This window comes from Barbus barbus (assembly GCF_936440315.1).
Source record: "Barbus barbus genome assembly, chromosome: 44".
In the NCBI taxonomy this organism is placed as follows: domain Eukaryota; kingdom Metazoa; phylum Chordata; class Actinopteri; order Cypriniformes; family Cyprinidae; genus Barbus; species Barbus barbus.
The window spans coordinates 495,092-511,154 of NC_136722.1; the positions used below are offsets into that span (position 1 = coordinate 495,092).

At 36.5% G+C, this 16,063-nt stretch overlaps 2 protein-coding genes across 4 annotated transcripts in view; one reads left to right on the plus strand and one right to left on the minus strand.

Annotated features, from left to right (window-relative positions):
• Positions 1-7,275, plus strand: part of LOC306863372 (lanC-like protein 2) — a 35,952-nt gene extending 28,677 nt beyond the window's left edge. For 2 of the 3 annotated variants that reach the window (XM_079406670.1, XM_079406671.1), the window contains 4 exons: positions 676-858; positions 2,081-2,257; positions 4,234-4,306; positions 6,591-7,266. In XM_079406670.1, the coding sequence (XP_079262796.1) occupies positions 676-858; positions 2,081-2,257; positions 4,234-4,306; positions 6,591-6,667 (510 nt within the window). In that variant the 3' untranslated portion in view covers positions 6,668-7,266. Of the gene's footprint in view, positions 1-675; positions 859-2,080; positions 2,258-4,233; positions 4,307-6,590 lie in introns of all 3 variants that reach the window. The other variant, XM_079406669.1, reaches the window with a different exon arrangement.
• Positions 7,276-13,511: 6,236 nt separating this feature from the next.
• LOC306863170 (WW domain binding protein VOPP1-like) overlaps positions 13,512-16,063 on the minus strand; it is a 33,869-nt gene continuing 31,317 nt past the window's right edge. The window contains exon 5 of the mRNA XM_079406381.1: positions 13,512-14,176. Coding sequence (XP_079262507.1) covers positions 13,968-14,176 — 209 coding nt within the window. The 3' untranslated portion in view covers positions 13,512-13,967. The remainder of the gene's footprint in view (positions 14,177-16,063) is intronic.

Below are 16,063 nucleotides of genomic sequence, written 5' to 3' on the forward strand. Positions count from 1 at the left end.
ACTCTGACACAGCGCTGCGCTCTCTAACTGCTGTAAGTGGACGCTGGGAAGGAGAAAGATTGCATAAATATTGATGTGTGTGGGTCGTCTGAACTGAACTGGACCGTTTAATGCATCTGCAGCTACAGGTTTGATGCTGCTGTGCTGATCGTCCAAAATATCGGTCTTTTCCTGAATTTCAGTTTCATAAATCTGTGGCACTTTCTATTTGCAAAAATAAATAAATAAATGCATATAATATGCTTATGGTTTCATTCATGATATTTCATTATGACTTTTGAGAAGTCACTCCATGTGAAGTTTTACAACATAAAAAAATTAAAAAGTCAAATTATTTGATTATATGGTTAGCTGCTTTATTGCTTTTTCTTTCTAAGAAGTAATAATAAAATATGTAAACTGCTTAAAGCAATACTATTTTATTTGAATGAATTGAAGTTTTTAATGAGGATTTGTTTTTCTGATATCAGGATACTTGTTTCACCAAGATATTTTTGACTTCATGTCTCCTTAAAATACCAAAATTAATTATAATTCAGATTTATGGGTTATTCAGCTCTTTGTATGTAATTTGTATTAGATTCTGCAATCTAGACAAAAAGTTATTTGCAGAGAAAATGTATTTTTTGTACTCTTTAAGCTAAATATTCAATATAACGTTCTCTTTCTTGGCAGCCGAGTGCTAAAGTCCATCAGGACGTTCTGAATGAGCTGGTTCGGCCCAGTGTGGATTACGTGCGGCACAAGAAGTTCCGGTCGGGCAATTACCCATCATCCCTCAGCAACGAGACGGACAGACTGGTGCACTGGTGTCACGGAGCTCCTGGAGTGCTGCATATGCTCATCATGGCTCATAAAGTGAGACACACTACACACACATACTACACACACTACACACACACTACACACTACACACACTCTCATACACACTACACACACACACACACACACACACACACACACACTACACACACTCTCTCACACACACACACAATCACCATCCCAATACACATGCAAGATTTACAGCAGAAGCTGCTACACATGGGCTCTGTTTTTCATGAATCCGATATCCTGATATGTTCCTTTATGATGTTGAAAAACCAGCTCATTCTCTCAGTGTGGAGACCGATATCTGCCGCTGAAGTGAAACGGGATTCAGAGATGCATCTGTCTTTGCTCTCTGTGTCTCGTGTCTGTCTGCTGTTCATTCTTAAGGTCAGGTTTATTCTGTGTGTTTTTAGGTCACTGAGTTTATTTCTTCATACAGCAGCCCACACTGCCATCTAGTGCTCACTCACAGAGTCATGTTTTTAATCATAACCTTATTTTTTATCAGGCAACAAAGTGATATTTAAAAAATGTTACAAATTGGACCTGTTTTCGGTCATATATTTAAATGTAGTCAGATAGAATCAGAAAAAATGTTTATTAGTCTGTGCACTTTTGAGTTTTTCTCCCTCCATCACTGTAGAATGAACATATGGGTCGTGTTTCTCCTTCTCTCTCTCTCTCATTCTTTCTTTCTCTCGTTCTGTGTTCATCTGTGTCTTTATCTCTGTCTGGTGGGTCGACTGAGGACTGCAAGGGAAAATTGAGCATGTGTTATATTTGGAAAGTGAATTTTTCTTCGAGCAACTTTTACACCAGATATCTGACTAATGAAGACAGACAGCAGGACCTGCTTTTGCATCCACACTCACTCTGACACACACACACACACACACACACACGGTCACTCTGACACACACACACACACACGGTCACTCTGACACACACACACACACACACACGGTCACTCTGACACACACACACACACACACACACACACACACACGGTCACTCTGACACACACACACACACACGGTCACTCTGACACACACACACACACACACACACACACGGTCACTCTGACACACACACACACACGCTCACTCTGACACACACACACTCACTCTGACACACTCGCGCGCACACACACACACACACGCTCACTCTGACACACTCGCACACACACACACACACACACACACACACATAGACACGTCTGCAGCAGTGTAATGTGTGTGTTGTTGTGTCTCAGGTGTTCAGGGATGAGAAGTACCTGCGAGACGCGGTGGAGTGTGGAGAGCTGATCTGGCAGAGAGGTTTGCTGAGGAAGGGTTATGGCATCTGTCACGGCACGGCGGGGAACGGATACGCCTTCCTCTCGCTCTACCACGCCACACAGGACAAGAAATACCTGTATCGTGCCTGCAAGGTACAGCACCACACTCCCTCACAGCTCAGCCCTGTGTACAGTAGATGTACAGTAGATACAGTCTAGGGCTGGAGTTTTAAAAATCGTTCATGTTGCTCGCGTCGACTAACCGGCAAAATACCGGAAGTGAAAACACATAAATCCATAAAACACATTATTAGACTATTCTCCAAGGCTGCATGATATATTAAACCCCTTTAACAATCATAATTCAGCATAATTGTGAATTCCCAAACGCTATGATTGAATGAAATGATGATATGCGATGCAGTTGACACAGTATATGGTGTTGAATTATGTGCATGCGTGTAGTTAAGCACATGCGTCTCACAGCGGCTCCACAGAAACTGTGAGCGACTCAAACTCATCTCTGCATGCTGCTGTGAGTTTAACATTCATCTGTGCGCTATTTCATCAGATTTGGGAGGTAAATCATTTATTAATCTATAGAAACAGGAGAATACATCGTGATTTCAAAATAACAGTTACACGGTTTGATGTAATTACAGCAGCTGCAGCATTTCTGTCCTAAAGAGATGGACAAATATTAAAGATTAAGAGTACGTTTGAATGAAATGGTGCTCGGTCAATATTAAACAGTAATGAGTAATAATAATCATCCGGCGCCGGCGCTCCTGCAGGCCTTTGTTGTGATGCGTGATCTACATTAACTCTATTGTTTAGAATATATTATGGATTTTAACAGTTTTGCTCAATAAAACCATATGATTTCTTGCTTTTGATACTTTATTTGAACTAATTATTATTGCATCATTGCTATTACACATGTACTTTAAATCATTTTAAAAGCTATTTTTCACTTAAATCCATTTTTATTACCACAAAATATATATATATATATTATAATTATAGGGCCCTATGAAATCCTTTTTATTTCCAAATTAGTTTTTTAAAATTGTATTAATCAAAAAGCCTGTCTAATTAATTGAGTTTTTCAGTTTTATCTTTACCAAATTTTGTTTTCCATTAATTTCTGGATTCCATTTGAATTGTTCCATTACATTTTAATAATCAAAAGCATCTCCAATTAATTTGGATTAATTAATAAAAAAAAATTTTCAGAAATTTACATTTTTCACCTAAATAAATTCTGGTAAATAGTATTTCTGGTAAATACTCCTTTAAAGAGTGTTTATTGATGATAATGTTATTATTATTAGACTAGATCAGGTGGATATGATGTCGTTCTCTCACTATAATACTGAACTGATTTTGATGATAATGTTATTATTATTAGACTAGAACAGGTGGATATGATGTCGTTCTCTCACTATAATACTGAACTGATTTCAGTGATCTGGACAGAGATGGACACCTGCTGCTTCACTCTATGCTGCACTTCACTTTTGCTTTAAAAAGAAGATAGAAATTTGGATTTCATTTGGTTTAACAAAATATTCTTAAGTAAAATTGTTGATTTTGGGGGGGGTTAATCGTTTAGATGAATCGATTAATCAGTAAATTAGTCGATAGATTAATCTAAATAAAAAAAGATTTTCATCATCTCTGTTGACGTGACATGACGTCAGGTTTACATACAGACACAGAGCGAGGTCTGCATGAGGCTTTCTAGAGAAACAGCACAGTTCAGCTCTGATCCAGGCCTCCAGCAGCTTGATCTGTGTAATATGTATTTTTATAATATTGTGTTTATTAAGGCTGTGAATCAGTTCAAATATACTGTTTCAGTTGAAATAATCAAATTGCTTGTATCGCATTCTGATTAATAATTTAATCCTTTCTTTCTTTCTTTCGATGCTTTTATGAAAACTGTCCGTTAGAACAATAGATTTGTGCTCTTCACTCGTCTTATTCTCTTTTGAGATGGACATGCTTTAAGGGCTTTGCATGGACAGGCACACTTTCCACACTTCACTTTTATGATAAAGCTTGTACTTTGTGTTCCAAATGATGAGGATTATGTTTTTTAATTAAACAGTTTTATTTGTTTCTAGTTTGCTGAATGGTGTCTGGACTACGGGACCCACGGCTGTCGTATTCCTGACCGGCCTTATTCCCTTTTTGAAGGTAAATTGATCATCATGTCTCTGATAAAATATCTTCAAATTGTACTCTTCAATACTCTCAGAAAGTAATGGGTTAGATTTAATATTACATTTAAACTTTACTCATTAAATGAATGAAATAATGATGTCTGCGGCTACAGAACTGAAGCTCACATGCTCATCTTTGGTTGTAGCAGGCTTTAGTTTCTAACAAAGACCAGTTATGTAGTGTTTCCAGCCTGTTCTCATCATTAAAGTACTCTTCCCCGTTCTGCATTAGACACGATCAGTTCCTCTCGTTCTCTAAGAGACACACAGATCAGTTTTTGTTTTGTGTAGCTTATACACGATAGTTATATTGTGTGATTATGTAGTCTATATACTCCTTTATATACAACGGCTTGGGGTTGGTAAAAAAAATCTGTTTTAAAGTCTCTTCTGCTCATCAAGACTGCATTTATTTGATCAAAAATACAGTAAAAATAGTAATATTGTGAAATATTATTGGAATTTCAAATAGCTGTTTTCTGTGTGATTGTATGGATATAGATATCTTATAAACAGAAATCTTTTGTCACATTACAAATACATTTACTGACACTTGATCAATTTAATGCGTCTTTGCTGAAAAGAAATATCAATTTCTTTCAAAAATAAAAACACCTCTGGAACAGTAGTTTTTTTTATCCTTCAAAAATAAATACATAATTAAAAATTATAATAAATAAAAATTAAGAGTTTTAAATATATATATTCTGTGGTAAGATTGTAATTTTCTTTGCAGCTTACTGCTAAAACTTAAAGCAAACATTTCTTCATTAAAGCGATGCTATTTAAGCGATATATCTAAATTAGAATAAGCAGTAGTATTGAGCTGTGGTTCTCATGTGAGCAATGTGGGTTTGAATCTGATTCGCAGCATTTTACCTCTCTTCCTCTTCATCATCGGCTCGAAACGCTGTTCTTTAGTAAACATCAGAAGGCCAAACATATTCAGCACATGTGCTTCATATTGTGCTGCTGTATGTGGGCAATACAAGTTCTAATCCGGCTCGCAACACTTCCTGATTCCTCTCTCTGCTTCCATTTCTTTGCCGTCTTCTTTCCACAATAAAAAGTGGCAAAAGACCAAAAATGTAATCGCAGAAAGCCCAAATCCATTTGTTTTCACAGCTTGATGGTGTTCTTGTAACTCTACTTGATGTTTTTGCTGGACCTTCTGTCCGATCATCTGAATCCCCGAGGCTCTCCAGAGTCCACATCCACACACTTACCCACTCGGCATCTATAGTGATTTATCTGCTGCCGTTGTCATGGCAACCCGCTTCCTGCTCTCAGATTCTCATTAAAAGTCACACTCTGATTGGCCGCTCGAGTGTCCCAGCGGTCGGTGATGGTCATACTCCCACAACACACGACGTTCCCCTCCGCAGCCCAACATGTCTTCACAAACAGACTGCTGCACATTAATCCACATCACGCAGTTCGTTTTTTATTCTAATCCTGTTGGGCTTTTGGACTTGAAATGATAAATCACAAAAAAAATAAAGTTTGTAGAACATGTCCTCATCCTCAGGCCATTTAAGTGTGTTTCTTCATCAGGTTTGTATAAATGTGTCTCTGCGTCAGTGTCTCAGCAATGGATGCTCTGCAGTGAATGGGTGCCGTCAGAATGAGAGTCCAAACAGCTGATAAAAACATCACAATAATCCACAACACTCCAGTCCATCAGTTAACATCTGGAGAAGACTAAAGATGAAACAAATCCAGCATTAAGATGTTTTTAACTAAAATCTGAATCCATAATAACTCTTCCTCCAGTGAAAAGTGTTCTGGTCTGAATCAGGAGAGAAATCTGCAGATCAAGCAGCGTTTACAAGACAAAACAGCTCTAAACTAATATGTGGCTGGATTTTGATGCGAGAGACAACAGCAGATGCACTTTTCACTGGAGGAAGAGTTATTATGGATTATTGACTCATATTTTAGTTAAAAACATCTTAATGCTGGATTTGTTTCAGCTTTTGTCTTCTCCAGATGTTAAGTGATGGACTGGAGTGGTGTGGATTATTGTGATGTTTTTATCAGCTGTTTGGACTCTCATTCTGACGGCACCCATTCACTGCAGAGCATCCATTGCTGAGACACTGATGCAGAGACACATTTCTACAAACCTGATGAAGAAACACTCATCCTGATCTCAGATGACCTGAGGGTGAACACATTTTCAACTGATGTTCATTTTGATAAATATCACTATTATAAATATCAAACCTAACCAGATTGTTGTTGTCTTGTTGCTGTAGGTATGGCAGGAGCCATCCATTATCTCTCAGATGTCATCCAGCCTGAGGGTCCCCGTTTCCCTGCTTTTGAACTTTGACCTGTGCGTTTGGAAGCATAGACTTTTACTCCTTCATTAGGAGCTTAACATGCTTTCTCAGTACAGTTACATCGCTCTGGATGGACCCTTTAAAATGAAGAAAACAAGTTTCTTCCTCATCATGGACGCAAAAAACCCAACCTTCAGCCTTTAATTTCAAACAACGCCACCTTGAGTTCGGTCTTCATAGCTTGCAGTCTTTATCAGTATGTTGCTGTTTTTTGGATAATATTTAATGCTAATAATGGTTTCGTTTAAGTTGATATGTTTATATCTTACAGCACAGCAGTGTTTCTTGCATCTGCATGCTTGTTGGTTAATAGCAGTGCCTCGATGCGATCGTGTGTCGTGCACTGGAGCGTTTGTTCGCCGCTCAGATCCCGTCTGCGTTGTCTTTGCATGAGGATGGCAACACGTGCTCGTGCCGGTGTATGTGTGCCTTTCGGTAAATTAATCCAGTGTGGTTGTCAAGTATGTACTGTATGTGTGTCAGTGTTTCGTTCCAGTCGCTGTTGAAAGAGAGAATGACCTGCTCTGGTAAATATTGTTTCCTCAGGCAAAATGTGTTATGAATGTCACAATAAATTGGGCTTTTTCTGAACTGCTTGAAGTCTGTCCTGTCATTCAGCTGATGTATGAGTCTCCTCAAATCCACAAAGAAATCTCAACACTTGTGTAATCAGGTAAGTAGCAGTCAAATATTGTACATAAAGTGTGTCAGATTGCAGTAGAGCGCTGGATCCTGATCTGAACGGACCTGATAATACGGATTTCTCCATTTTAATCTGTTCATTTTGATAAATCGATATTGATTCTTAAATCCCAAGATCTGCCATAGACTATAAGGTCTGTGCTGTTGATGCGTGAAATAAACACTAAACATTATTCTAGTGCCTGACATCCAATAATCATTCATTTTTGTACTAATATTAAGCTTTCTCAGCTTTAAAATTCTGTCAGATTTATTGCAAACTACAAACAATAAGAGCTTTGTTGCTCTTTAATGTGTAGTGACATGGCTTTAGCCTCGTGATATACAGGTACAGCTCAAAAAATAAAAAATTGCCAAGTCAGCAGTCTTCTCCATTATTGTGGTTTCAAAGAACAAGAGATACGCTGAATTTATACTGTAGAGATGGTCATTAATGGAAACTCAAATGTAAATATTCTAATATTTTGAGATACTGATTTTGACTTTCATCAGCTGTAAGCTCTAATCATAAAAATTAAAACAATACAACTTTTGAAATATTTTACTTTACATGTAATGGATCGAGAATATATGAAAGTTTCACTTTTTGAAATAACTTACAAGAAATTTTTTTTCACCATATTCAAATTTTTTGAGATGTACCAGTATACATGTGTGGATACATATATAAACTATATATATTATAGTGTGTGTTACAAGGTTTTACATGTTTAACAATAAACTGTTTTTGTGAAGAGTTACGCTCACAAGAGATGACTGTACTTACAGGTTTCTATAAAAAGTGTTTTAATCATACACGGCACGGGTCTCTGTGTTGAAATGATGAGAATCGTCACACTGATTGGCTACGCTAGGACGCATCTGACTATCTCTCATCTTATACAGTCCAGCTGATAGCCGTAATATTAGGCTTACAAAACGCCTTCACTTAATGCAGTCTGCTAATCTACTAAAAACATCATAAAAGATCAAACTCAAAAATATGACACGGGAAGACATTTGTATGATATTTGAACCTCTGTTGGCATTGAAGGAGAGATCAACTGAGAATCGAAGGGATCTCAGAATATGACACACGTGGCCCTGGAGCACAGAACCAGTCAGTAGGGTACATTTTTTTAAATTTGAGATTTATACAGATACTATAAGATACTATATTAGGACTTGTTTCCCATTTAAGTTCTTTATTTTTTCAATAATAAACACTTCATTTTGGTCAGTTTTTCAGAAAAATAGATTTGGTGTTATTTTTGCGTCTTAAGTAATTTATTTTAGGCTAATTTTTAGACATTTGCACTGAAAAACAAAATACAGAGGAAGAACGAGGTAGTGTTTTATTTATTTTTTGTCAAATCAAAAAGCAGTGGAGATCCATGTTGTGTTTTTGAACGTTGAAGTTTTGCTGATATAACTCATTGTGTTCTCCCTAGACATTTACATTTAGAAAACATTTTGATGTATTGTTCCTTCCCATTTATTCCTCAACAACAAAAAAAAAAGATAAATGTAAAATTTTCCTTCATAAAACTTGCAGAAACCCTAGTGCATGTATCTACTTAAAGAGACGGTTCAGCCGAAAATGAATATTTTTGTTGTATATAATGTTCTGTTTCTTACACAGACTGATCGTTCTGTTTCATAAGACCTCAATATATCATCAAGAGATCCGGGTATTCATTTAATGCTGCCTGATATGCTTTATTTATTCTCAAAGATGCTGACTTGCATTTTATGAATCACCAAGGAGCACGGTTTCAGCTAAAAATCATCTTTACTGTTCTACTGAAGGAAAAAAGTCATCCTGTATGGCCTTAGGTGCACATTATCAGCACATTTTAACCATGTACTTTTAAAGTACAGTGATTAAAGAATTACATTTCATTAAAACACTTTCAACAGGTGAATACAGAGAGATGGTTCTGAAGAGTGAAGTGAGAGAAATCAATGGAAAAGATGCATTGTGTAACGGTTCTGTCTTTCTCTTGACCTTCTACTGTGTGAAGTAAGCCTGCAGTGATGTGAGACGAGGGCACCGGCTGCGTGCTCGTTATGTAAATGTGTGTAATTGTGTTCGGTGTTGAGTTCAGCTTCAGGGCGTCATGATGAACGCTGGCTCTGAGATCGGGTGAAGGGCTAGTAATGATTCAAGCCAGCACAAACACGTCTCATATATAAAATCTAAGTTAGATTATTATAGTGCCACCCAGTTCATCCATCTCTATAATAAGGGAGAATTCAGCTTAATTGGGACATTTGTTTCTCCATTCATCTCAAAAAGGCTCCCAATGTACCTGAATTCACCCGTATGTAAAAACGAAAAGTATAACATATCCCAATATTCTTGGATCCGATGCACAAAATGCGGATTCTCTTGACAGGAACTTAATTGGTTTGGCAGATATGAGCCAATGAGAAGTCTGGGTGTGGTTCATCATATTAACTAATAGAACATACACTTTTTCACAATTATTTGTTACATTCTCAGTAAGGATTTAAACAATGAACCAAATTTGTGAAAGAAACTGCAGAGACAAAGGTAAAACTGAGGTAAAAGGGTATTAAACTACTCATCCTGGGAAGCATTGTGAATGTGAATACATTTTTTTTTGCAAAATGCATTTGGGTCATTTCATGTCAAATCAACCAAATTTCAGAAACTTTTCCAGCTCAATTTTTCTATTTAGTCAATTCTGAAGAAAGAAAAGCACATGTCATGGATGTATATTTATATGAGTAAATAAATTGATCCACTATTTTGCCAGCTAAGATTCAGAGCCAGTTCACAGATGACTTCAGAAAGATGTGATTCTTCCACAGAGATTGGTAGCTCGTTAAATCTGTTGAGTTTTGTTGCATTATACGCCGGGCCTGACCATTCAAAAATGGGAAAATACACTTTTTTTCAAGTTTTCTTTCTTCAGTTTGCATGCCTGTAACTCAAGAAGTATTGAAGATCTCTTGATGACCTTTTAGATTTTTGGTCTTAACTAAATTTTTTATTTTTTTGGTATCTTCATTTTAAAGTTATATGCTTAGTTCAGAGATATTGAAACTTCAATATATTACACATTTTCAGTGGCCAAAAACCAAATGTAGGTCGCTTTGCATTCATCTGAATTTGTGTTTCTTTTAAAGACGAATGCCTGAAGAACAAATAATGTCCTCAATATAATTGCATTGAACACACCTACCCGAGTGCCATAAATATAATAATGTTGTACCTCAATATTATTTTGGATTCTCATCTTTAAGGCCCTGTATGGTTCAGTCCCAGAGACGGGAGCCCAATGCCACTCAGTGTCCAATTAGTTGACTATTACCCATTTTCAATGGCTGAAAACCAAATGTTTGCTGCTGCTTTATTAATCAATCTAATCGTTCTTCTTCATTTATGTATATTTTCCCCAGAAAAACAATAAAAATAAAAAACAATCAAAAGTTTGAGCTGGGGACCTTGAGCAGGTTGAGTCGACACAGAATCATCATTAGTGTTCAAAAGTTTGGGGCTAGTCAGGTTTTTTTATTTTTTTTAAATAATACTTCAATGCAGCAAGGATGCATAGAAGATATGCAAAAGATTTTCATTGATAATGGCAGTAATCACAGGAATAAATTACATTTTAAAATTTAAATAATATTTAAATTTTATTTTAATAATATTCTAATATTTCACAATATTACTGTTTTTACTGTATTTTTGATCGAGTAAATGCAGCCTTGGTAGGCCACCTTTCAAAAATGAGCCCAAACGTTTAAATGGAAACCTATATAACAGGATCCAGTACAAATATGTACATTATTTGTGAATGTAATTAATTGTGATTTGCAGTGCTTCATGGAGGTGAACTGTGATAAAAAAAGCCCTCACAAACGTGATAAAGGAAGTTTATATCCTCATCAAAATAATGTGTGACTACAGCTTAATTGTGATTACATTTCAATGTGAGATGATTGTGTGCTTTTTTCTTTGAAATCTCCAGGATGAACCATCTGCTGCAGAACTCTTATACAAGACTTGAGTTTTTAGCAACCAAGAAAAGATGGGTCTAATTAACCTAAGAGCTATTCATTTGATGTTATACTTCTCCTAGAGGCTCATTCCAGTAAAATGCCATGACTGTGCAAGTAAACACACTTACAAAGCTACAAGTAGCCTAAAATTATCAAGAGCTGTCCAATACCTGAAGCAAGCACAGCACAGTCTCCAACAGAGGGGACTTTATTATTGTAGATGATGGTTTTCTGACATCGGTTGCTGGTGTGTCAATGACAGAGCCGTCATTTGAACATCTCTTCAACCACGAGTTCAGGAGTCAAACAAAACCACCTGATGTGAACAATAGAACAAACTCCAGCGTTAGCAGATGGACTCGGTCTCTCTTTGCATAGATCAGCTTCAAACGAAACATCAACAATATACCACAATTACTCAAACAACACTGTCACTTGAAATATACCCGAGCCTATTGGTGCTTTTCAGTCAATATTAGGACTCATCAAGAGTTAAATGTGTAACTAGACTGGATATGAAAGTACATTCATTGCATTGTGAAGTTCTGTTAATATTTTCATCCCAAAGCTACATTCTGTTCACAGTCACAACACCAAGAACAGAAACAGCCGGCATTCAATATATTAATCGTACGATTCAAGTATGCAAAATATGTCACTTTAAAGTCAGTTGTTTTTTCCACACTCTGTTCCAAACAAATCACGTTGAATTAATATTAAGTACATTTAAATAAAAACTTCAGGATCACATTCACATTTACTAGAAATGGTCTCCAAATCAGTCTAATTTGATAAATGTATATCTTTTTTTCAAATAGTGCTTGTTGGTGAATGTTATGAAGACTGTGTAGGTCATATTTCACCTCAAAAACAACAAAAACAATTAAGCAATATTATTCTTAATAGACTGAACTGTAATCACACAAAAACGTATCTTAATAGTCCTAAAAATGTGCTCAATCTTCTGCAAATTTCTCAACTATCTGCATTCTATTTAAAAAGCAAACAGGTTAACCAGTGATGGCCTTGAAAAATCACATTTGATCCTTTTCCATGCTAATGAAGAGGCCTTAAACTAATTAGAGTTATTTCAAGCAGGTGCTGTGGTAAATGCTTCACTCCCTCCAAATAACACACTTCAGCTGTATTTCTCATCAGGGGGAATCCTTAGTTTTCATCTGCACACATTTCAGTGATAATTGTAGTCCAGGAATTACTTTGCACAGATGAATTCAGGAGAAACTCACAGAGAGCCATTAACAAGAGTGAACCCTCCAACAAAACCAGACATTTACCCCAAAACGAGCTTTTGCAGTTCTACAGCCCATCCACAAAAACAGGGCACTGTGGGTGTAATGAAGCAGGAAAGATGTGAATAAATATCTCTTTCGCTTGCTGTGAACAGTTAACATGGCTTCAATGTGAGCTCATCATCTATTTCAGATTAATACCCATACAAGAGTTTCTTGAGCCATTAAACCACTGGGATTGGAACAAAAGAACAGCCACATTCCTGTTTGTATGGAAGCCTGTTTCTGACAATAAATAATAATAAAAAAAAGTAATTGTGACTTTTTCTCAGAATTGTGTGATATCAACATTTGTGAGAAATAAAGTCAGAATTGCAAAATATAAACTCAAAATTCAGACTTCTCTTGCAATTTTGAGTTTATATCTTACATTTGTGAATTCTTTTCTCAGAATTGTTACATATAAACTAGCAATTGTGAGTTATAAAGTCTAATTCGGAGAAAAAAGTATTCTCTTTTTGAGATTATCTCGTAATTCTGAGTAAAAAACATTTCTTGCAATTCTGGCACTTTCTCACAATTGTGAGTTTATTTCTAACATTTCTGACGTCTTTGAGGAGATTTTTGAGTTTTCTTAGTTTTTGTAGAACATTGTTTTCTCAACTTTTTGTTGCATAAACTGAATACAAGTTGAGAAAACTCAAAAATGTCCCGAAGCTGGTTGCCTTACACTGTAAAAAAATCTAAAGTTGAGACATTTGCTTAAAACGTCTTACAAAATTTTCTTAAAATAAAAATTATTATTATTTTTTTTTCTTAAAATAAAAGTCAGAATTAAACTTGCAATTGCAAAATAAAAAGTCAGAATCGTGAGATAAAAAGTGGCCATTTTTAATTTTCATGCATAAACGGGCTTCCACGTGTTGAGGCTCAGGTAGCGTGATATTCACTGGCTGCAACACGATAAAACGCATCAGAATCAGTCTACAGTACGAAACTCCTGCTGTTTGGCTTCTGAAGTGCGGTCGGCTTCAGGATGGAGGTCGTGTGTTTCTCCAGAAGGTCAGTGGGTTGCTTCCACCTCGTCGTCCTTCCAAGGTCCACTCGCTTTTCAAAGAAAGGGAGTCGAGCCTATCGGCATCTCCTGCGCTTCGCATCCCGACAGCTTCTTCAAAGCTTTGTCAGGAAGTCTGTTTCAAATCCCATCAGGACTTCTTTGTTGCCCCTCCATAGCGCCGATAAAATGATAGAACAAACTGGGAACGGGCAAGAAAGAGCATCCTGAAAACACAAATAAAAGCAGTTTCCCGAGAGCGTCAGCGGCGTCTCATTGCGAGGGTTCGCTGTGGCTCTTCTTCTCGGCGTTCCTGAAGACCTGTTCGTAGGAAGGCGGCGGATGGTTGCAGTAGGAGGGCGGCGGCGGGTACGAGCTCATCATGTGCGCTGGGGCCGTCTGACCCGGGTAGGCAGGGGTCAGGGTCGTCGCCATGGCGCCGCAGGGGTCACCGTAGCCTTGCATGCCCGGCTGCTGGGAGACTGTTGGAGAAACAATGAATGAAATCATGTCAAGGCTTATTGATGTATAAAATGCCAACATGCTGTTACTGGAATACTGCTGGATGCTGGGGAGCTGATACTGCAGCAGTTTGTAAAAGTCTAGTAGGTGTGTATTTGTATTTATTTTTTTAAACTAGCAGCATTTAAACTAATGGGGAGGGGGTATAATTTATAATTTGATAAATTGCAAAAACACAATTTATATAAAAATATATATTTTTATTTATATGTGACCCTGCAGCACAAAAGCAGTCATGAGTAACACAGGTGTATCTGTAGCAATAGACAACAATACATTGTATGGATCAAAATTATACATTTCTCTTTTATGACAAAAATCATTAGGATATTAAGATCATGTTCCATGAAGATATTTAGTAAATTAACTACCATAAATACATCAAAACTTTTTGATTAATAATATGCATTGCTAAGAACTTCATTTGGACAACTTTAAAGGAGATTTTCTCAATATTTAGATTTTTTTGCGCCCTCAGATTCCAGATTTTCAAATAGTTGTATCATATAAATGAATTAAAATTGATAAATTATAATTTCATATATGTATTAATTTCTATTAATAGAATCTACAGCGTCTTGCTTCATTCATCGCACCCAAAGAAAAACTGCAGTGCTTTACAACTATAGGACAGGAAGAGCTAAATAAACTTATCAGTGCATCTAAACCAACGTGTTTATTAGATCCTGCACCCACTAAACTACTGAAAGAGTTGTTACCTGTAGCAGAAGAACCGCTTCTCAATATTATTAACTCATCGTTATCTTTAGGGAACGCCCCACAACCATTCAAGCTGGCGGTTATTAAATTGCTTTGGTTAAAAGCAACTGCTAAATTAGTTATAAATATATGTTTTACATATTTTTAATATGCATCACAGTTAAAACAAATTGGGGGTGGTAAGCAATTTTTTTTTTTTTAGAGAAAAAGTCTCTTCTGTTCACCAAGTCGCATTTATTAAATAAAAATATAAACAGTAATATTGTGAAATATTATTACAACTACTCTATTTTTATTATAGACTTTCTTTTACTTCTGTGACACAGATTTATGATTATGTCTGTATTTTCATAGTCCAGTTCTGATGCTTTAAGGTCTTGATAAAGATGACGTCTTGTGCTGGTCTGGTGTTGATGAGATGAAGGGAATGAAAGACAGGGCGTCCCAGAGGAGGAGAAGCTACCATAATCTGCCATCAGTGTTTAACCAGATACAACTCACTCCTGTGTGCTGGAGGAATGGAGGTAAAGGCTTCTGTACTATTGCAGAATACCCACTTTTTTTATTTAATGGCAGATTTACAAAGGACTTTTTAGAGCTTTATATTATGTATTCAAATGCAATATATCATACAGATTAAGTGCAACTGCAAGAAACTAGACCTCCAGCAGTTCTGGGGACTTTGATTCAGCCTCATATTGATGCCAGTTAGGTTTTGTTTTCTTCTTAAAATGGAGCACAACTGAAGCACTTTAATTTTTCCTCTGAACAAAACTATTTAAGAAGTAAAAACCAAGCAATTCCAGTCTTATTCAGATTCTCAATTTTCCACTCAAGCAGCAAATATAATGACTTTATTTTCCTTCAGTACAGAGTTTCAAGAGCCAAGCTAAAGTGGCCTATTTTCCTAATATGTGGTTGGAAACCATTTATTATGAAACTATATTGCCAATTGTACAGCAACGTTTTGAAATATATAATCAGTTCTCCTCTTTGCCTTCAATAAGCAACAAGGTTGAATTTTAATGAAGACTGATGTCAACTGTAAAACATGCTGTCTGATCATTTTGACATTTCTCGTGTAAAAATGTATGCAAACTACACATTCATAATTAAAGCCTACCAGG